Source organism: Epinephelus fuscoguttatus, linkage group LG3, assembly GCF_011397635.1.
Source record: "Epinephelus fuscoguttatus linkage group LG3, E.fuscoguttatus.final_Chr_v1".
Classification (NCBI taxonomy): domain Eukaryota; kingdom Metazoa; phylum Chordata; class Actinopteri; order Perciformes; family Serranidae; genus Epinephelus; species Epinephelus fuscoguttatus.
Genome location: NC_064754.1, coordinates 33258481 through 33280078, shown reverse-complemented (window position 1 = coordinate 33280078; position 21598 = coordinate 33258481). Strand labels below are relative to the sequence as shown.

Sequence of the window (21598 nt, the reverse complement as noted above, 5' to 3'; positions counted from 1 at the left end):
ACTAGACTCCTACTCCTCCCAGTCTCCTCCTAAACAGATTCATACACTCCTTTATCCTCCTAAACTACTCCTCGACTCACTCCCGACACTCTTCCTCCTTATCTCCCCCTGAAGACACTTTAACCCTCCTATCTCCTCTGCTGTCTTTTTCCCTCCACCTCCCTCCCCCCTTTCATCCCAGGAAAAGCTCGTCCTTTCATCGCCGCCTTCCCTCCTCTCTCGCAGCACATTTGCCTCCCACCCTCTTTTGCCTGTTCCTCAGCTGTGCCAAAGGAAATCATCCATGAAAAATGTTTTGACCCTCCATAATTGCCGCTTCCCGCATGTTTCCCTTCTCCTTGACGCAAGGGCCACGTGCTTGCTAAACTGATGTCGGAAAGAGATGGGCTCAGACACACATACGCTTATGCTGCATGCACACACACTCAGCCACCCACGCAGACTTTCAAATGCATAAGGGAGATATACATATAGAGACAGATATACACCTTTTCTCATTCTATATCTATGCAGGGAGTAGAAAAGATAATATGAACACCTCCACAGTCTTGCAATAAAGTGTCACTGTGAGGTTTAAATTCAACTCCATGATCATTGGTGAGGTCAGGGTTTGTCCTGTTTTGTAAGGTGTTCTGTTATTTTGTATACTGCCTGTATCTTTTCAAATGTGCACAGACATGGTGGATCAGAGTTATTCATTAGCATACATATACATGTCAAATGCAAATTATCAACAATAATTATGATTTTCATGTTTCATTTTACATGAAAGATTTAATGTCTCTGTTTTCAAAACCCATCTGATAAAACGTTTTATCATGTCAGGCTGGAAATAGACCTCTTTTTCTTAGATCCTCTAACATAGACAGTGTACAGATAAATTACAAAGCTGCTTCTTTTTATTAGATAATTAGCAATACTGCACTATATACATCGACGTTTGGGCTCTGCATTCCTCTGCATATGTATGTTTACCAGGTCTCTGGTGAAGATGCCGGTGACTATATTGACTCCAAACGGTGATGGCGGTGAATTCAGGTGTGTTGGCCAGTGAACTTTTGTTTTCATTTGTTGTCTTCGTATTTGTTTCTGGAAGAAGGAAGCAAGGTATTAGATTAAGTGCTGCAGACCTTGAGACAGTCACTGCCCACAGCATCTACCGACCACCAGACCAGCCAGGTAAAGCACCACCAAGGGCAAGGAGAGCCGGAAGAGCTGGGATAAGAACTAGGTTGATCCAGCTTGGACCTCAGGCTGTTCCACTACCCAGCCTTCCTCTGGCTGATGTCCTGTCACAGGAAAGAGAAATTGCTGAAATAGGACTGGGGCTGGCCCAGCAACGGCAGATTAGAGAGTGGGTGCCCATATCTTTGCAGAGACCTAGCTCCATCGCGGCATCCTTGATCACAACGTTGCACTTGATGTGCCGGCTGTGCTGTGCGCCTACAGAGCACAGGACTCTGATTGGACGAGGGGAGGCAGACTCAGTGTTTGCATTGGTGATGCCTGGTGCTCAAACAGTCAAAATTGATGGGCTTTTTTTTTTCTTTTTTTTGCTGATGTTTACTATCCCAAAAAAGGCACTTGAGGAATTTTAGCCTGGGAACCAGACAAATCTCCGAGCTGATGTTTAATGTTCTCTGATAGTTACACCTGGTCCCCCTTCCATTCAGACAGATTTCCAGCTGGCCTAGCCTGGGTCGGGCAAATCATAACTGTTTATCTAGATAGGTAGATAGAAAGAACTTTATTCATCCCCGAAGGGAAATTCAACTGTCCAGTAGCTCTAATATGGAGCGATTTTAATACACTTTTTGACGGAGGAACATCACTGGTCCAGATTTGAAATGTCATACATTTCGCTGCTCTTATTGAATGTAATTGCATCTATTCAATTTCATCCAGAGAAACGCTCCAGGATCATGAGACTTAGATCAGACTGTCAAAATAGACACTGCTGATCATATATGAATCAAGATGCTGTTACTGCATCGGCTATTTCCCGCCTCATATTTTCAGAAACACATTTTAGTGTACTGTAAAGCTGTAACTTGAAGAAGTCTGTGACCAGGCCATCATTTTTTCCTGCTTAAAAATGCACGAAGGACCACCACAACTTGTGTGTGCCACTCAGCGTAATATGAATTCGCTACTGTTTTTGTTTTGTATGTTTGTTTGTTTTATCATGGGTAGCATGAATGGACTAGAGCTTCATTTCACCGTGCAAAGCTATGTTGTACAATCACAACAAACTGAACCTTGAAAAATCTAGTTTTATTTTCTGTTATTCCACTTATTAAATAATTCATTATTGTGGCTTTTATCGATGGTTGAGGCATGGAGTCAAGGTTAATACAATCACTGATACCAGAGCCCTGGTTAGCTCAGTCATGCTGAGGAAGGCAGAGCCCAGAACATCCATGTGTGTAGTGGACTGCTGCTTTTGATAAAAATAAAAGATAAAATGTGAGATAAAAATTAGTAATGCATTTTTGATCCTGGCTGGTATACCATGAAAGATTTCAGGAAAAATATGCTAAAGTCAACAATCGAGCCTGGTCCTTCCTTTGATTTGCTCGTACATTGAAAGCTATAGGAGAACATTTTGTAGGTATGTCAGTGCAGTCATACAAATGCATAAAATGCAGGCATGTCACTGAATATGAGTAGCACAATGCACTCAGCAACAAGCACTCCTTCATTCCTATTCCCAGACACCATTATATTCACAGACACATGTCCTTGCACACAGAGTCACTCTCGATGCACATTCACATGTACAGACCCTCACGTACTGCTAACAACAGACCGACCTAATACTTACAGACACTTTCATTTGGGATGAATGTCATCGCTAATCCGACCCTGAGCTACAACAAATGACTTCCACTCCCATTCCTCTTTTTACCTTCCTTCTTTCCATCCATCCATCTATCTGTCCATCCACCACCTTTCCTCTGCTGCTCTTATTGCCTGCTACCTAGCGTTCATCCTTTTCTATCCCTCTTTCCCTCCGCCTTCCTGTCACCTCTCACCTCACAGCTCCTTTCTCTCGACCTCTTCCTCACTCCATCCTGCCTTCTAAGTCTCTCATTTCCACTAATCGCCTTCTCCTCTTTCCAATCTTATAATAAGCACCCTCTCCCTCCCTCCTTGCTTGTTTCTCCATCCATCCCCACTCTCCACTGCCTTTTCCTCCATCTTCACATTCTCATCCCTCCCTCTCTCCCTCCCTCCTTCCTCTGTTCCCCAGCCCATCAGTTTGTTTTCGTGATGTTTCCAATATTATGGAAGAGAAACCAGTAATTTCATTGGTGTTTCCTCACATAACACGCGCCCATCTCTCCTCGTTTTCCCATCCCTGTTGCCATGCCCAAGTTCATTTTAGGTTTTCATTGCTATGGCAAGCAGTCTGTTGGAATTAGATTTGGGTTATGTTGCCAACCGTGACTGAGTCCTTTCCTCTATAAGGCTATAACTGAACCCTGGCAGCTTTTATTGGGGAGCCAAAGGGAAGATGACAGGTGTGCACCAGGGACCTGTTAAAGGCATACCTTGACATTTAGAGATGTAGTGTGGTATTTTCCTTTGTTGGGCACATGGGGAGAAAAGTGCACATATTCGTTTTTCACCAGCTCTTAAAGAGTCTTGTTGTCATTGTTACTATGTCTTATTAAAACCAATGAGGCATGGCCGGCTAATGAGATAGCTGTACACAGTAGCTTCCCAGTGACTCACCAGTCTGTCTCCTTTGTTTTTAATTTAATTTTATTTTTAAAAGAACTAAAACAAATCTTTTTCTTTTTTCATATTCTGGAAACTATGAAGATAACTGACAATTACCCAGCTTTTATTTATATCTTGAGTAACATGAGCTCTGTGGCATTTACTCTTATAAGTGAACAGCTACAGAGTCATTTTTATATTCCTATATGGACTATTGTATTATCCTAACTTTTTTTTTTTTTTTTTTTTTTTTTGTCTGTGAGGAATCATTTATTTGTAGGGTAAAATGGCAAATTATCCTAAAGGAAAATTCAAGTATTTTTCAACCAGAGTCTTATTGTCATTGGTAATTGTGGCCAAACTAATAAGTTCTTGCTAACTTTGCACCGACCAACATTCGGGAAAGTTGACTCCAGCAAAACAACGTAAATCAGAGCAAGTAGCGTATGCCACCTAAAGTTTTCCAAATAAACCATAATTTTAAATAAATCATCTCACCATCCTGCTGAAACACGTCAGTAGTTTGGTCAGTGCATTAGTTGAAAATCCTATAAAAAAAAAAACCCAAACTGATCAAGACATGAGGTGATTGTTTTCCCACTGGAGCTATTGTGCTAATTCTCCAACAAAAAATAAGTAATGTGCCTTTAAGACCAAAGATGTTTTGAATAGGATTTATTGCCCTAGGGGAGGTTGAGTGATTTCAATTTTGCATGCTCTGTTTGGTGACATTAATCCCGTCTGGGGAGCATATGTCGACACCAAAATTCAAAACACAGGATTAGCACCTGATATCACGCCCCACGTCACCTCCTCAGTTGTACAGTAGAAATCATCATACCTTTAATTTACAGAGTAAGATAAGTGTGGATCGGACCTTTTCCTCCTTTTCCATTAAAATGTTTTTCAATTAGTTAATTACCATCAATCAGACTATGAATTAATGGACTAAGTGTCTCACCAATAATATATTTAAAACACCAAGGACCCTTTAGGTGGGAGAATGGAAATTAATAATACAGATCTTGTAGAGTTTGAGTATATCACTGAGTGAAGACCTCCAGGCTATTTGGGATGACACCGTCTCTACCCCGGTGTGTTACCTGCCTATCTGTCTCCAGGCTAATGGCTAATAGATGTACTGCTTTTAGCCGCACAGATATTTAAAGGCAACATGAGCACACCTCTCCTCAGCTCCATCATGCAGACTGTGTGTGTTTGTGTGTGTGTGTGTGTGTGTGTGTGTGTGTGTGTGTGTGTGTGTATGTACTGCATGTGCGGATGTTGTTTATACAGATGGAGATGTGCCCTGTCAGCCAAAGTGAAATCATTAGTTATACTAATTGGTTCCTAGCTGTTGGGATATGTGAATCCCTCATTCCTCTCCTCTCCTTTTTTTCTTTCGTTCATCTTATCTCCCTCTCTTTATGTCCCCCATCCTCTCCCAGCCACTTTTGATGTGACATTTTCTCTCTGTCATCCCTCCCTCATCCTTTCATCTGCCTCTCATCCCCCACTTTTGCTCTTTTCCCTCTGTCTTTTTGCACTCATAGCTATTTTCCGCACACTTTTTCCCCTATCCTCATTTCTAAAATGAAGAACATGAATAATGGGGATACAGATGTCTGCTGAGATTATCACCCCGGCCTTGGGGTGGGTGTGGGTGTGGGTGTGTGTGTGTGTGTGAGTGAGAGGGAGGAGGAGTGGGGGGGCAACAGAGTAGTGCTTCCTTGAAGATTGCAGAGTAAATAAATAAGCAGGCATAGCAGTCAATAGAAACCAAGATTGTGCAATGATTCTCATTTGAAACTCTGCTTGTATTAATCTGAAGATGAGAGGAGTGGACTGAAGGAACGCAGGAAGAAGTAAGGGTCAGGAAGGATGAAGGCCAATAGGGAAGGGCGGTGGGGGTAGAAATGGGGGAAAGAAAGAGAGCAAAAGGAAAAGAGAAGTTCTTGTCTTTGCAGAATAAGGAAATCACTTCTGTCTCTTGGGGTCTCTGTTCACATCTCTCTCGTTCATTTAGCTGTCCATCTTTTTATTGGACAGTCTCTTACTCTCACTGACAGTTAACTCAGTCTTAAGAAGTAACTCGTTCGGTCTCTTTCCTCTCTGGATCAGATGTACTGTGTCTGCCTCTGCTTCTCTCATATTCACTCTCTTCTGGATGCTTCTCATCTTCCCATGACTGGATTAACAGAATCCAACAGAGGGATAATGAGTTTTAGGCCCCCGCTGACCCCACACTCTTCCTGCTCTCTGTACATTGTGTATCTAACCAGTTGTGTGGTAACTACTCTGCATTCTACCATTTTGGCCAGGTCTGTCTTGTGAAAGAGATAGTCAAGAGAAGTCCTTGACAATTTTGTAGGAGACTACATCTGCCAGCCTAATTATATTTTACCAAAATATCATCACTGTAATGCTCTTCAGTTGACATTGTGATTTACTGGCGCCTATTCCAAAACTGATTTGCATTAAGCTGCAAACCATCTGACGTGCAGTAAACCGATAATCAAGGTGTGGGACTGCAAGGTAGTTTCCCACTTTGCCTACTCTGTTTTGGTAATCCAGCCTTGCATCAGTGTGTCATTACTGTTGCAAAGTTAGAATGAGTTTAGCTTTTTCTATCGTCTTCAGCAAGTGACCTTTTCTCATTGTTTGTTTGTGCATTGCAGGTGTTTTCTTGCAATAATTTAAGATAAACTTGACAGGGCACATGATCTGTTAAATTCATTGGCCGCTATCAACAAGCAAAGCTCCTGACCTGCCCTTCAGGCTGAACTGATTGAAACGCCTCCAAGTAAAGGTCTACTTGCATCGGAAATCATTTAAGAAACCCTCTTTGCAAGTTTCCTTATTCCCAATAATTTGGCGCCAAGTCTGTGAAAGCTGCACTCAAAATTTCAAGTCCAAACACTGCAAAAATGACCAAAGAGACAACTTTACTTGTCTGTGTAGAAAAACAAACTGTGTCTCATATCAGGTGATTTTATCTTCACACTTGTTTTATCTTAATACTAATAAGCTGCTTGATTTCATCTGAGGGATGATGTCTTCTTTGTGCCTTTTTCTTAAATGTAGCCACTTGTTTTTAGGAAAATATCCGCAGAAATTGAAACGGCTTTTTTCAAATGAGTAGAGGGATCCCATTTTGGCAGATTCTTTTTACTTGTTTGGATAAAAACACAATCGTAACAGTGATACTGAAGCAAATTAGCTGATGTAAAAAGTTGGCTTTGTTTGCAGTGTGTGTTTTTTCTTTAGTCATGCTTTTCCTTGAGTCTGTCTTTTCCCGTCTCTTTTGTCTTCCCCTCACTCCTCTCCCACTGATTCCCTTGCCTTTCCCTTCACGTACCTTGCCCTTTGCCTTGTTCACTCCCACTCTACCTTTTCATCAAAAGAAACCTGTTCTAAATAGAAATTCCCTCTCTGTCTCCGTAGATCTTTCTTGATGACAACCCCAGTCGACCACAGAGAGTATAGTCATCCCCTACGGCAACATGCTCTCTCTTGCTTTGTATCCACAACCCCAGTTTCTTTTCTTTTTTCTTTCTTTTTTTCTGAAAACATAACTTTTCCCCTTCCTTCTTTCTGTCTGTATTTTAGGCACCAGGTCAGTCCATGTGAGCTCAGTCCCTACAGTATTAACATCAACTTCTGTGTGTCCATGTTCATGTTTTATACATCAATTTTTTTGTCTTTCATCTTTCCTTTTGTTGTGTTTGTTCTTTCTTTTCTTCTATATCTCTTGCTCTGAAATCAAAGTTCTCAATCATTTCTCTTCTGTGTTCACAGATCTTTCTAGACGCCAACACCATCAGGCTGGGCAACATTCCCCTCGGCAGCGCTGTGGACCCCCTGGAGGGGGCGCCAGCAGGCACCACCTACACCAAACAGACTGTGTACGAGCTTTGTGCCTGCGCTAACGGCAAGCTCTACCTGTCCCCGGCTGAGAAAGGCTCTACCTGCCAAACCACCAGTAACTTTTGCCTCTGGAGCTGAAAGTGGGAGGACGACAGACACCCGGGACATATGGACCATTAGAGTTTGAAGCTAATGCTAGCCAACTGACTGAATCAACACGGGTTATGGCTTGGTGGGAAGCTAATGCCTGCTTACAGACCGAATCAACGTGGATTGTAGCATGGCAAGAAGTACATGTCTGTTTAACAATCGAATTATATGGATTACAGCTTGGCAGGAAGCTAATGCTTGCTAACAGACCAAATTAACATGGACTGTGGCTTGGTGTGAAGCTAATGCCAGCTAAAGGACTGAGTCAAGGTGGACTAAAGCTTGGTGAGAAGCTATTGTCAGCTTGCCAACCAAATATGGATTGGTCAGTTGCTAATGCTAGTCAAGAGGATGGATGACTTGGCGGGAGTCGAAAGCAAAGGTTAGCTGGTGGGTATTATGCTATGACGACTCATGGACGTGGAGGGACAGTCTCCCCCTTGGGCTGTCATTGGCTTTCTTCGCCACCGTTGAATTGCTGCCAAGACGGATTGTGAATGTCACAAGAATTGCATTTGGAGGTTTCCTGTGAACAGCAAACTCACCTACACTAAAAGTTGAGTCGTGTGTTCACTGTATGACCAAATCATCCTGGAAAACCTGCTCCTGCTTTTGAAGGATATACAAATATGGTGAAGGACTGCAACCCGCCAGCAGGGACTTGGGCAAGGACTCAGATGGATAACAGACATCAGTGTGGACTTTGGTTTAGCCCTGCGGGTAGCTAACAAATAGATCAGACAACGGTTTAGTCTAGTGGGAAGCTAAGGCTAGCTAACGGACCAATCTATACCAGAAAGGCCTTCCCCCTCCTCCCCCTCTAGTCTTTCAACCCAAACGTTGATGTGTGACCCTTCTGCATTAATCTGCACCTGACAGTGAATATTCTCTCCGACCCCACTTTTATTAGGATAACTAATGCAAATAATTGTGCTTCAACCTTGCATTCACCAGCTTTTTCCCTCATCTATTTTCAGATTTTTCACTTCTGCCTTTATTTTCTTTTAGTTTCTTTTCCTCGGATCAAATATTTTACTTGTTACTTCTTTGTATCCCTTTCTTGTAATTCTTCATTTTTCTATATTTTCCTGCTGCTCTTGTTTAGCTTTGTTTCATGCTCCATTTATTTTGTTCTGTCTATGCACCTACATGCAGTGGACTGGTAAAGAAAACGTCATCTTATCCACCTATCCACTCTCTTCCACCGGTCTGGTTAACAAAAGAAAATATTGTTCTATCTGCTTTCTTCCAGTGGACTGGTTAAAAAAACATTTTACTACCCATCAGTATCAGATGCAGGGTTTCTCCCCCTCACAGTTTGTTCCCACACCTTTTGGTTTCTCCGGAGTCATTCTATCTGGGCATGATGCTCTCTCATCAGAGACAGAAAGCAAATGGAAAAGGAAGAGGAAAGTGAGTGAAGTCTTACGTTAAATTAAGGCTCAGGTAGGTGCTATAGCAGACCGACCATTTTATGGTATGAGGCCAAACCTCCAGTCAGGCAGAGGCAGCAGTCAGACGACGGGCAGACCAATTTTGTCCTTGTTATGGAGCATTATACATCATCCTGCGTTCCATGTCTGTCAGACTTTTTTTTTTTACTCTTTTTGCATGACCTTTCTGCTCTTCTTGCCGAGCCCTCTTCCTTCTCAGTCATGTCGCTTTTCTGTGTCATTGAAAAAGGTTCTGCTCTTTGCTCTCACTTTCCTTTTTTGTTCCTTCTTCAGCTTCTCTTTACTGCAGTATTTTTACTTCCCATCACTCCTCTATTTTATTTTATTTTCAGTAGTTCAGTTTCTGGATATTGTCTTATCTTGTCTTTTGTCTCTTTCCCATCACTCCACAAATGACATGTCCTGATGTTTTCTCCACATCTTGTTATTTCTGCACTCCTTTAATCTCCTTTGGCCATCCCAAACTCAAATATCAGGAAAAATGTCCCTTCACTATGCCCCCTTTCAAAAGTTCTGCAACCTAAGCAAGAAAAGTCAAGAAGGTCCAAAATATTATTTAAGGGGTTATTTTGATATTTTAAATCAGTCTCAGATGGGGGGATGTGAATGGCCTCGAGCTCGCTAACCTAGCGCCCAACCTCTGCGATGGCTGGAAATCAGCAGATTTGTGTGGCAGAAATCCCCCTGGAAGAAATTGTGGATGGATTTGGTTGTGTGTGTATGAACTCAACTGGATTAAGGCCCTGAGGCGTACTTTCTTTTTTTTTTTTTTTTAAAACAAAGTGATACACAGGTGCCTTTGCTGCTGTTGGTAAAAGCACATCACAGTCTGAACGTTCACACTACCCTCAGTGGACCATCTGCAAGTGTCTCTGGAAAAAAACTATATATTTATCAATCTACCTATCTATCTATTTAGTTTTCTGTCTTTTTTCCTCCCCTTCTCTCCTGGTTTTGTAGAACTCTCAGTATATCCAGCTGAAAAAAAGAACAATTCAATCCTGGTTTAAAGTTTAATTTTCTGATGTGTTCCCTTCTGGTTTTATTCTTGATAATAAAAAAAGCACAAATTATGCCATGTATATAACAATACCAATAAAATACAAAATAAAATAATATTGTTTTTAAAAAGAATCTCTGGAGTCTTAAGTGTTGTGAAAATTGTAATTAGCACTTTAATGTTTCTGTGTTCCTAAGAGGAAGGAAAAATGCTTCCCCGATGATCATAAATCTAAATAGCTTTACATGTTACAGACAACCCCATATTTTTTTTTTTACATGATTTAATTTCATTTTTAATACTTTGTTGGCTTTTGAGTTGTCCTGACATGATTACAATTAAAGCTCCAGTAGGCAACATTGTCTTGGTATAACTGAGTAAAAATATCCTCTAAGCATAATGTAAATCAAGTGGTCTGAGACAAACAGTCGGTTTCTACACCTCACCATTTCTCTGTGTTCAGCCTCTAAAGAAACAGTATCGTGCCGATGTGCATCAACCAATCAAAGGTCAGCTCAGACCACTGCATTCCTATTGGCTGTTCTACTGCATATGCACGTTCCCGTGCCGCCGGCAGAAGGGGAGAGCAAGCGGCAATGGCGAACAGTGCACCAGGTAAAATAGCTATTCCAGCATTTAGCAGCATGGCTAAACAACCCAAAAAAAGGAAGACAGAACTTGGTTCCCTGGAGCCCCAGAGGGAGGGGAAGGGTGAGGTGGGGCCGGGCCCGGCCGGAGGGCATGAGGGTCGGCCGTGGGAGCGGAGCCAAGGGCTCTCCGTGGAGAGAGAGAGCCGAACCCGGGGGTATGTGCGGGGCGGGCTGCTGCGCGGTGAGGGAGAGCTGAGGCTCCCAGATAGAGAGAAATAGAACCAAGTAGGATAAAATACTCGTGTGCTCGTCTGGTAGGAGGGGCACAGGGCGGAGACAAACGAAACCTAACTCAGATGAGACTCAAAAATCAATCGTTTTCAGGCTTTCTACCTACTGCAGCTTTAACAGACAAAACATTCTAAATATTAGATTTCCCTTTTAGTATAACAGTTATTATTGTATCTACGAATATGAACACCAGGCTGATACCGACCCACTGTGTCCTCCATACAGTCATTAAAAGTAGAAACAGAACATCTGAGCACATCACAGACCCAGCCAACACTGTTCTTTAGATCATTTTATATATTTGCCATCCCCCTGGTGTTCATTCTATAATGTGTGTATGTCCCACTGACATGGATGGGTGAATACTGCTTGTATATTTTACTATATAGTTTTAGCAAAAGCATTTTTGAGGAGATGTAATTGCACCCTACATTGTATTAAGTGGCAGCTTTTTTATGCTTCCACGCTGGTGTTAGCCATGGCGACACGGTGACACGGTGGTCCATCTGTCCATCCCGTTTTTGTGAACCTGATATGTCAAAGACACCTTGAGGGAATTTCTTCAGATCTGGCACAAACCTCAGGCTGAACTCAAGGACAAACTGATTAGATTTTAGAGGTCACCGGTCAAAGGCCAAGGTCACTGTGACCTTATCTGTGTCATTTTCATGAACATGATAACTCAGGAACACCTTGAGGGAATCTATTCAGATTTGGCTTAACGTCCACCTGGACCCAGCAATGAACTGAATTGATTTTTGTGGTCAAAGGTCACTTTGACCTCACAATACATGTTTTTGGCCAAAACTCATAAATCTTTCACATAAATGTCTAATAGAATAAAATGATGAAGTGATAGCATTTCATATCAAAAGGTCAAAGGTCAGCAGTGACATCATAATGTTCTGCAAAAACAGTTTTCTGGCCATTATTCAGCCCCATAACTCAGGAACAGAAGAACAGACATTCAGTCAAATACTGAATTGGTGACACTAATTTTGGGTGCCCATTTTGACACTGGTGACTGTACTGTATAGAGTCTCTGTGCTGTCAGCTTGAAGGTGCGTGTGAAGGAACCACATTTTGGAATACAAAGCGTCCTTGCAGCAACATTCATATTTGAAGAATTGTCAGCTGTCATAGCTACATGTGGGTCTGCACAGACATGTGTACAAACTGTAACTGCAACTTGATTGGTTCTTGCAGGCATACAATTGCAAGCCTGTAATTCTAGTTTTCTTATGAAGGAGGTGATATATATGTTCAAATGCCACAGTCTGGCAGATATTAAGCAAGCAACATGCAGAACTTTGACATCAGAGAGCAGCATTTGCATCCTGAGTCCTGCATGTGGTTCAGTTTGGGCTACAAAAGCAGTTTTGTTCAGGTCAGGGAAAGATAGTGGCTTTTGTTAAATCTTAAGTGAACATGTCGTGGCTCTTGCTTCCAGACAGTGTTGACTTTTTCAGTAGTTAACAGCAATATTTACCTAACCTTAACCAAATGCTTTAAATTCTAAAGCTAACCATTAAAACTGTCGATAATGTTTTTGTTGCTTTGAGCAGATGATGTACTGCGTGAAATGGTGCGTCATTTCAGGGTGACAGTTGACTGATGCAATAACAGGTGGTGACAGTTTCTCTACTTCCATTTGATAACCCTAGCTTCTTCACTTTGCTTCCTATACAGCTCACAGGTCAGCTATAGCACATGGATCTGCTGGTGCATGAACACAAAGCAGCCTCCAACAACTATTGTTCCAAAAAGCAACAATCTGCCCCTGAACATCCCAGAATGCAAGCATTGATTGCCATGACCTTACTGTACCTATCATAACAGATCTCACATGGCCAAAAATGTAAGAGATCAAACATCTTTGACTCAAGTGGGTGACTGAGAAAAGAAACATATACATAACTATTGAAAAAAGGAAAAAGTAGTCCAAAGGAGTGTTAACACAATGAGTGTATACAGGGGTTATGCAACTACCTCATGCCGTAATATCGCTCTCCAAATAGGCGGGTTTATTCCAATCAAGGTATTCTTAATAACAGGCTTCAGCTCAGCGAATGGTTATGTTGTTATTTTAGGCTCCAGTAGTCTTGACCTAATGAAAAAAAAAACCGTGATGATTCACTGCAGCACCTAACCTCCTACCTTCTTCTCTCTCACTGTTTCTCTCTTCTCGTAACTTTGGGCGTTCATTTTCTTTCCTTGTTTCTCCTTGCTGTTCATTGTTACTCTGTTTTTGATATACTTTATTATCTAACAAGTGATATTATAATTACATTGATATATTCAGCCTTACAGTAATTAAATTTTCTTTGAGGGAAGGAGGTCTAGATAAATGTTAATCCATCTCGCTTAATCACTTTGTTTATGTTAATTTGGCATGTTTTCTCCTCCTTCATCGTGTCTCTATCTTTCGCCCATTCTCATTCTTCTCTAACAGAAAGTCCTCTGTTTTTGTCTCTGCCCCTGTCTCCTCCTCCCTCCTCTGCCTTTCTTCCCTGTCACTGGTTCTAAGTGGTAGTTATGAAGTGATGTGTTGAAGGATTGCGAGCCCAGGAATCAACCATGAAATGGAACATTTTTTAGAAATACACACACAGACACACACACACACACACACATACGCAGATAAACCGAAATACACAAGTGCATGCTTTCATATCAGGATGCTGTGCAAAGCACTCAGTGGCCAGCACTTTATTTTATTGTCATTTCAAATGTGCCCATTGACCCATAAGCCTGTTGACAGTAATGGGATAACTTTATAAAAGTGAGTGCTAGCTGTATTTCCCCGCTTCACTGTAACATGCAGACCTGCTCTGTCCTTAGCACCCATTTTCATTTCATTTTACATCATTTTCTTTTATAGTCTTGAAACATTCTTTTTCCAAGTCCCTACACTTTGCCAATTGTTGTCTCTGTATCCATTTCCAGGTGGAGCCACTGAAAGGTTTTCACTTTTTCTCTACCTCATTGCAGCTGCACTTTGACAAATTATTCTGGGATATAGATATCAATAGAAGGAAGAAAAACATATTAACTATAGTTTGCTTTTGAAGTGCACATGCCTGATGTGCTAAAGCCTGCGACCTCCAAACATTCACGGGCCTTTTCCAGTTAAGACATTTTGACATGTCACAGTGGGAAAAACACCAGTGTAAACAATACATGTGAATAAAACAGAGCCATCATTTATGTCATTAGTGACACGTGTAGTTTTCCCACTATGGCAAGTCAGAATGTCAGTTGTGAAAATTTTGGGTAGAACCACAGATATATATTCAGGGCCAATCAATTACAGGCTAGTACGCAGCAAGACACACCTGTGGCCATATTAAAGACTTCAACAGGCTAGACGTCCAAGCATGGGTGTTCGGGACGTGGACTGGCACTCTGATGTAGTTCTTGTTTTTCAATAGTCCTATTGAAGTGTTGTCCTTGTTTTCTTTGTTAGTCTTTACCAAAAGTAAATCTTGTCTATTGACATAAATAAAGTCAAATGCAGTGAATTTCCCTTGCACCTAAAGAGAACACTGGGAGCACTAATTGTATCCATGAAATCTAATTTGCACATTCAATCTTGCAAATTTTGAAACCAATGAATTGGCAAATTGGATAAGAAACACAGCATCCATTTGTAATATCTTAAAGGTTTTTACTGAAAAATCCATAGAGGGCTCATCCATCATGTCAGCTCAAACAAATGAGACTGAACCTCGCCTGTGCGTTAGCAAACATGCAGCCTAATTTCTTATAGGTGGACAATGAAGCTGTAATGGTTTATTAATGCATAAGAACTGCAGCAGGAAGGTTTTAGTGAGGAGGTAGCTAGTGACAATTCAGCTGCATAAATAAAAAGTGGGATGGGTCATTTAAGTAGCTTATCTTTTCCTTCTTATACAGTATGTTCAGTATTGTCCTTGGTGGTTTTGTTAATGTTGGTTAATGTTAATAATTTCCTTTTTTTTAGACCATGCTACAAACAAGGCTGGTGTTCAGTGGATTATCCAGTATAAAGACACGTTACTGTTGTTTTTTTAGATATAATTTTCAATGGTGTGAGAACCATAAAGGAAAAAAAATCCCTTGACCTCCATTGTATTTAGAGGGCAACAGAACACATACTGTGATGGGATACTTTGTATCACATAAGTGATCTACTAACATCCCATTCACTGTTCAACTCGCTGCTTTGGGCTGTGGCGGACGATACGTATGGCCGAACAATTATTTGTGAAAATCTTCATATTGATTTGGGGACAATGACATGGCCTGTTAGCTAGCTTTCAGGCTAATAGCTGAGCCGAAGGGTTCTTTGAGCTGAGCGGACTAGAAACATCTCCTGTTGGCAAGTCATATCAAAGGTTTACTGGGGTGAACCAAGGTTTCCATTACGTAAGAACCTTGTAGGATGGTAATAATTGTCCAAGGTATTAGTCCAAGTCTCAGGTGGTACCAGGGAAAAAAGTTATTGCTTTTAAAAATCTTTAAAACTTGATGGCAAGTCGCACGAAAAGACACATAAATGCACTCAATTCTGTTCTTTGGCAAGTGATCATGGTTAAGCAGATTATGTCCTTTGAGGAATCCGTAATCAGGAATTAATGGATTCTGCAAAGGCAACCATCCGATGTGCAGTTGTCCATTAATTCCTGATAATGGACACCTTGTCAGGTATTATCCCCCATCAGCTCTAGTTTTTTTTTTTTCTTAACGGAAAATTATTATGATTATTTTAACCCTTGAGCATATTCTTTATATTTTTTTTAAAGACAAGAAACAGCACAGTCGTGTGAGTAAATTTTATGTGACACTAATCTCTTCGCTGTTTTGGCTCATAAATAGTCTTCACACTTACGCTCTGTCAGTGAAGTCCTGCAGTGTGAGCAAAAGGGTGTGTGTTCAGGGAACCTCCCAGCGAATTATACAAGAGACTGAGATGTCAAGTGTGGAGGAAGTGAAGGACGTGTCAGAAGAGGAAGATAACGTGGAAATCAATATGGGGCACGAAAGTGAATTTTGAAGATGATGGGCCAGACCTGGACCCAACAGAATAGAAAATCAGGACCGAGAGGAAGATGTAGCACAATATGCGACCAAGAACAGTTGGACTAATTCATCCAGGAAAAGGAGAAAAAAAAATTTTCTAAAATAAATGAATATTGACAGATGATTACATAGGCACGGATTTTTTCCAAAAACACTTCATGTGAAAATCGTTTAACGGGGTAAAAGAAGTTTGAAAGTATTCTCGAATGAAGAGCATTATCATGATGTTGACAGCCACCAAACATTTCAACAATGAGACGGGAGAGTGTAAGAAAAAGAAAGCATGTACTATCAGAAATGTATCTTCAGAGAGCATGGAGGCGTTATTGAATTATTATTGTTTTGTATGTGTGTGTCTTTCTAACTTCAAATGAAGGTCTCATCCATTTTCCATTTGCCAGGTAAAATTACCACCAGTGAAATGGCATTGACAGAGAAACAAAGAAGGACAGGGCTGACTGACGGGCTGCTGATCGACCGCAAATGACTGAGCTGTTGCCATGTTTTCAGAGTCTGTTAACATGTTTACCTAGTCTCTTATCTTTATCAGAGAAAAAGTGGCCTTCAGGTGGACAAGAGGATATACAGTACAGATGAGACCTTATTGATAAATGGTCACATTGTCCTTTTACTTGTACGATAGTATTACAGTGGTTGACTCATTGTGTTGCGGTGTCAAATGGCAGCATTCACATGAGCTGCCCTGACAAATCTTTCCTTATCTATGACACTACTGCACACACACACACACACACACACACACACACACACACACACACACACAGAAAGCAGAGGCCCAGCATTGTCAGTGGATGATGAAAGTGTGTATTTGAACGAGCGCCGTCAAAGCCAGCGCAGGACGGAGATAATATTCTCTCATTTCCTCCTTGCATGTTGAGACACATTACCAAGGAGAGGAGAATGGTTTGGTTAATCACTACGTATGAGAGAAGAAAGGAGGGGAGACGAAATGGAAAAAGGAGGAATGAGGGTGGAGAAGTAGAGGTGAGATAAGGTGCTCCATGAATGGAGGACACAATTTTTTGGTCATTTCATAACCAGAGGCACAATTGTGAAACACGCTGAGGTGGGAGGAATGAATTATCAGTAAGTGTTGTTGTGGCTGGCGTCTGTCATGGCCGCTTCAGTCTGCTTCTCTCATCCCTCATAAATATAGCTACCTGCCATAGCATACTGACTCATAGAGAAGAGGAGAGTACAAACTGGCCAACCTAGGAGATAAGGTAAAAGGAAAAAGTGTTGCAATGTTGTCTGGGAAATGCAAAGAAGAAGAGTGTTTGTGTGCCCCCTAAACATGCCCCAGAGAGCTGTTTATGTTTCTTTATAAGGCAACAACGCTTCTGGAAGTTTAAAAAGCCTGTACGCCATGTTCTCTGTGTATAATGACATGCAGCGATTTATGCATCAATCTATTTTAGTTCCAGTTCTGCGTATTTTAATGTTTGATTAAGTTTGACGTTTGATGTTTGCAAGCATGCAATAACACTACAATAATGCTGCTAATAGGAATAATCTGTTTATGAATACATAAACTGATGTCTTCCAGAAATAATGCTGTTTACGTGACTGGGGCACTGATTCTGTTTGATTATACACAGAGAACTATGGAAATCTGTATTTTGGTTTGAATTTAAAAAAAAAAAAAAAAAGAAAGAAACCTGGCCTTGTAGATGAGGGTAGTACAGAGTGAAATATGGTGATCCCGAGGGAGTTCAGTGGCGTGGAGGGGAAATAAAAGTTTAAAATGTCGTGATGATCAGTGTGATCTACTGCTGCAACCCCAGGATGTTACAGTCCGTGTCCTGTACTCGTGCTGATGTACAGTCTATAGACTCAGATGTGTGTGGAATATCTGTTTATTAGCCTGCCGTCGCCAGACCAAAGTGCAAATGTGAATCAGTCTGGAACCTTTCAGTTCATTTTTCGATTTCCAAGAGGTGTTAATCACAGGTTTTTAACACGTGACATAATGCTGAGCAGCCAGCCCGAACAGGCTGTTCACATGCACTGGTTGTTTGTACTTGTCCTACGTAAAAAGGCACCAAAATTCGCACGTTACATAATCATGAGCCAATTTTTTGTGTATAACCCGCATATTTGGGAAGGCTGCAATCACTTGACCAGTGCAGTGACGGGAGTAAAGAAGGAAGCAGTACCCATAAGGAGGCAGGTTGGGGTGGGAGATGGGTCACAAAACACAGGACTTTTCCCAGGAGACACATGTCCTAACCCTAACCCGAACTTTGAGTCATTTGAAGGTACATCATCACCATGTTTCTCTTCCTAAACCTAACCACATTAACTTGTCTAAACCTAACCTACGTAACTTTATGTGAAGTACATAACTTTGTGTTAAATACATAATGTCATTTGTTAAGCGTTTTATTCATAAGATATACAAAGCAATGTATAAGGTTACATTGGCCTGGTGTAGATGGCCAATCACAGCGCAGTAGTACCATCCCATAACAGTACATTAAGGCAGGACTTGGTGGGAAAAAGATTAAAAACTTCTGGTATATTACACTTTTGCCAAATCCTGTCGGAAGTAACAAACACATCTTTCTTCTGAAGAAAAGCTTTAAACACAGTTCACTGTTCTTCTTTTAGCGGAAGATATACCATCCAGTTTGTTCAATGCTGCAACCAAAGCAGCTTCAACAGAAAGGCTGCAGCCATCTTGGCCTTTTTTGAAAATGACTCAATCCTGCTCTTTTTACGGTCTTTGTCTCAAACAGGCCTGTATTAGATAAACAGCTGTGATTGGCCTGTCACATCTCAGGCCACCAGAAATGTATTCAAAGCCACGGGATATCAGAAGCGTCTGCCAGAGCAGTTAAACAGGAACTTGCAGATTCTTCTGGTTCCCAGGCAATCTGTTTATAGCCACCACCCTGAGTAAACAAAGAAAACACAATCAGCTACTCTGGCCATAGGAAGTCAAAAGGAAGACCACAGGTCAGTGAAATCATTGTCTTTGTTTCTCCTGGATTAATTTCATGACCCCTGCTGCGTCAATGCATTCTGAGCAGGATAACCAAAAATAACAATGTTTAATAATGTGATCAAGCCCCTCAAGAGTGATATCAACTCAAAGCCAAGTGTTTGATATTTAAGTGTTATTTTTTCTCCTTTGTCTAATTTTTATGTTCACATATAATGTTAAAGATTTCTTAATTTAGTTTCCACAGATTTATCTCAAGTACATCTCAATGTTTTTAACTTCTCCTCTGTCTTTGTATTGCTCTAAACTGTCATTCAGGAGGAGAAGTCACCATGAGCACTACATGAGAGCTCCCTCATTTATTTTCCTTCTCCAGTTCTGAGGGTCATGTCTCTGAAATTGACTTTTGCTGGTCCTCAGTGTGTTTCCCATGTCAGGATTTAGAATTGAGTACTTTCAAAAATAAGAGCATGATTCATTCCTTAAAACACACCCTGTTAAATAAAAGGATGATCGGCAGCATTTATTTTATATATTGAAGGCATGACAATATGACAATAGAACATGGGTTACCCTAATTCCCACTAGCTCTGACTATTGTAGAGACAAACACTTTCTACAAAATGGCCATGTTGGGCATAAAGTAACATTCACATGTTTAGACTGGGACGTTTGGCTGCCTGATGTCACATGTAAGTACCTTTGTGAAAGCCAATGCATGAAAGACATAGACATCATCATCAAAGCAGCATTTGGAGAAACTAATAATAAGAACAGCAAACATAAACAACATAGCAGAATGTTTATTTGTGTCCTTCACTAATCTCCAAATATCAGACACACACCTTTGTGGATTCCCCAATGATTCATATGCTGAGGTGATAGGGCCTGTCCCAATACCCACACTTCCCCTAGAAATACCGGATCCATGTCATTGGTCCGCCAGCCCATTGGTCCGACATCCCATTAGGCCGACGTCCCGTTGTTCCGATATGTGATTATACTAGGCTATACTGTATTTGTGTACCATAGAGGATCAGCAACGCAACAACAGTAGGCTACTGGTCGAGATACAAGTGCCATAGAGAGGAGAGAATGAAACACCATAACCTCCTGTTATTAACTCTGGGGTCCAGGTTGTGTGGGGAGCTCTCTGCGGTGCTGAACGGCTCCCGGCGGGCGTATTTCTGCCTTGATGGTGCCCCGCGACCGGCTCTGGGTCAGCTGGGAAAGGCTTGAGGCGGAGCAGGCTCACGGCTTATGTGTTTGCCACTTTCTTTTTCATTTTAACCCACACCATGATCTTTTCCTAACCCTAACCAAGTGGTTTTTGTGCCTAAACCTAACAAGACCTTAACCACAGGGCATCATGATGATTTCGGAACAACGGGACTTCGGAACAATGGGTTTGATATGGTCGGAACAATGGGACTTCGGAACAATGGGTTTAATATGGTCGGAACAATGGGATGTTGGACCAATGGGCTATCGGACCAATGAGATGTCAGACCAATGGGCAGTTCCCGAAATACCCACTTGCACTTGGTTGTGCGCATTCACATTTAGGCTACTGGTGTCCCAAAACAGAACTGGAGTAGTGGAAGTGGTTTCCAACACTTAAAATCCACCCTAGATTCCAAGGGAGCCCTGACCCACACTTTCAATGAAGTGGAAGATGAAATTTCCCAGAACACTCAATACCAGGTGGAAGATTCAAGGGGTAGAAATGGGATTGGGCATTAGTCACAGATAGTAAGTCCATGCTATTCAATTATTAACTGTTTTTACTTTTTTATGCAGCCAAATTCTCTTTCAATAAGCAATAATACCCAAATAAACTAGTTAATAAAATGTGGTGTCTGTTGTTTCCAGCTATGCCTCCACCTGCAGAAGCTACTAAATCATTAGTCATCCTCTGGTTTGCTGTGTCATTTGCTGGTATGAAGTGTGCTCAACTATATTTCATACATATCGAAATAGCTGGGTGAAGAATGTAAGAATGTAAAGTAAAGTAGATGTAACTTTATTACTGTTTGGACAAAAAGCAAAAAAATAAATAAAAACAAATAACAGCAATCCTGTTGATGGAGTCATTGCAGTAGAGCTCGAGTCTACAAAGGAAGAATTGCACCATCAAGATCACTATCACCATTCCTCTAAAAAAAAAAACAAAACAGATTTGTCCGTCAATTATTTTACGCAGGTCTTTAATACATTACTTATTTATTTTTACAGGCTTGAAGGAACAAGAAACTTTTAATCAAGTTTTAGCGTTGAATTTAATGTCACCAACACATTTTGGATACACTATGCTACTTCTACACATTATGCTGTGTGTGTGTGTGTGTGTGTGTGTGTGTGTGTGTGTGTGTGTGTGTGTGTGTGTGTGTGTGTGTGTGTGTGTGTGTGTGTTTCAAGAAAAGGAAGGAACTTCAAACTTTGAAAGGGGAAGTTAAATATTTTTACGTTCTTAAAGACTGTGCTTGGACTGATC

The 21598-nt window shown here is 41.2% G+C and overlaps 1 protein-coding gene across 3 annotated transcripts in view; it reads left to right on the top strand.

The window, feature by feature from the left end:
* The window catches only part of LOC125885762 (zeta-sarcoglycan), a 466598-nt gene extending 456342 nt beyond the window's left edge, over nucleotides 1-10256 (top strand). For all 3 annotated transcript variants that reach the window (XM_049571525.1, XM_049571526.1, XM_049571524.1), the window contains exon 8: nucleotides 7525-10256. In XM_049571525.1, the coding sequence (XP_049427482.1) occupies nucleotides 7525-7731 (207 nt within the window). In that variant the 3' untranslated portion in view covers nucleotides 7732-10256. The remainder of the gene's footprint in view (nucleotides 1-7524) is intronic.
* The last annotated feature ends 11342 nt before the right edge of the window (nucleotides 10257-21598 follow it).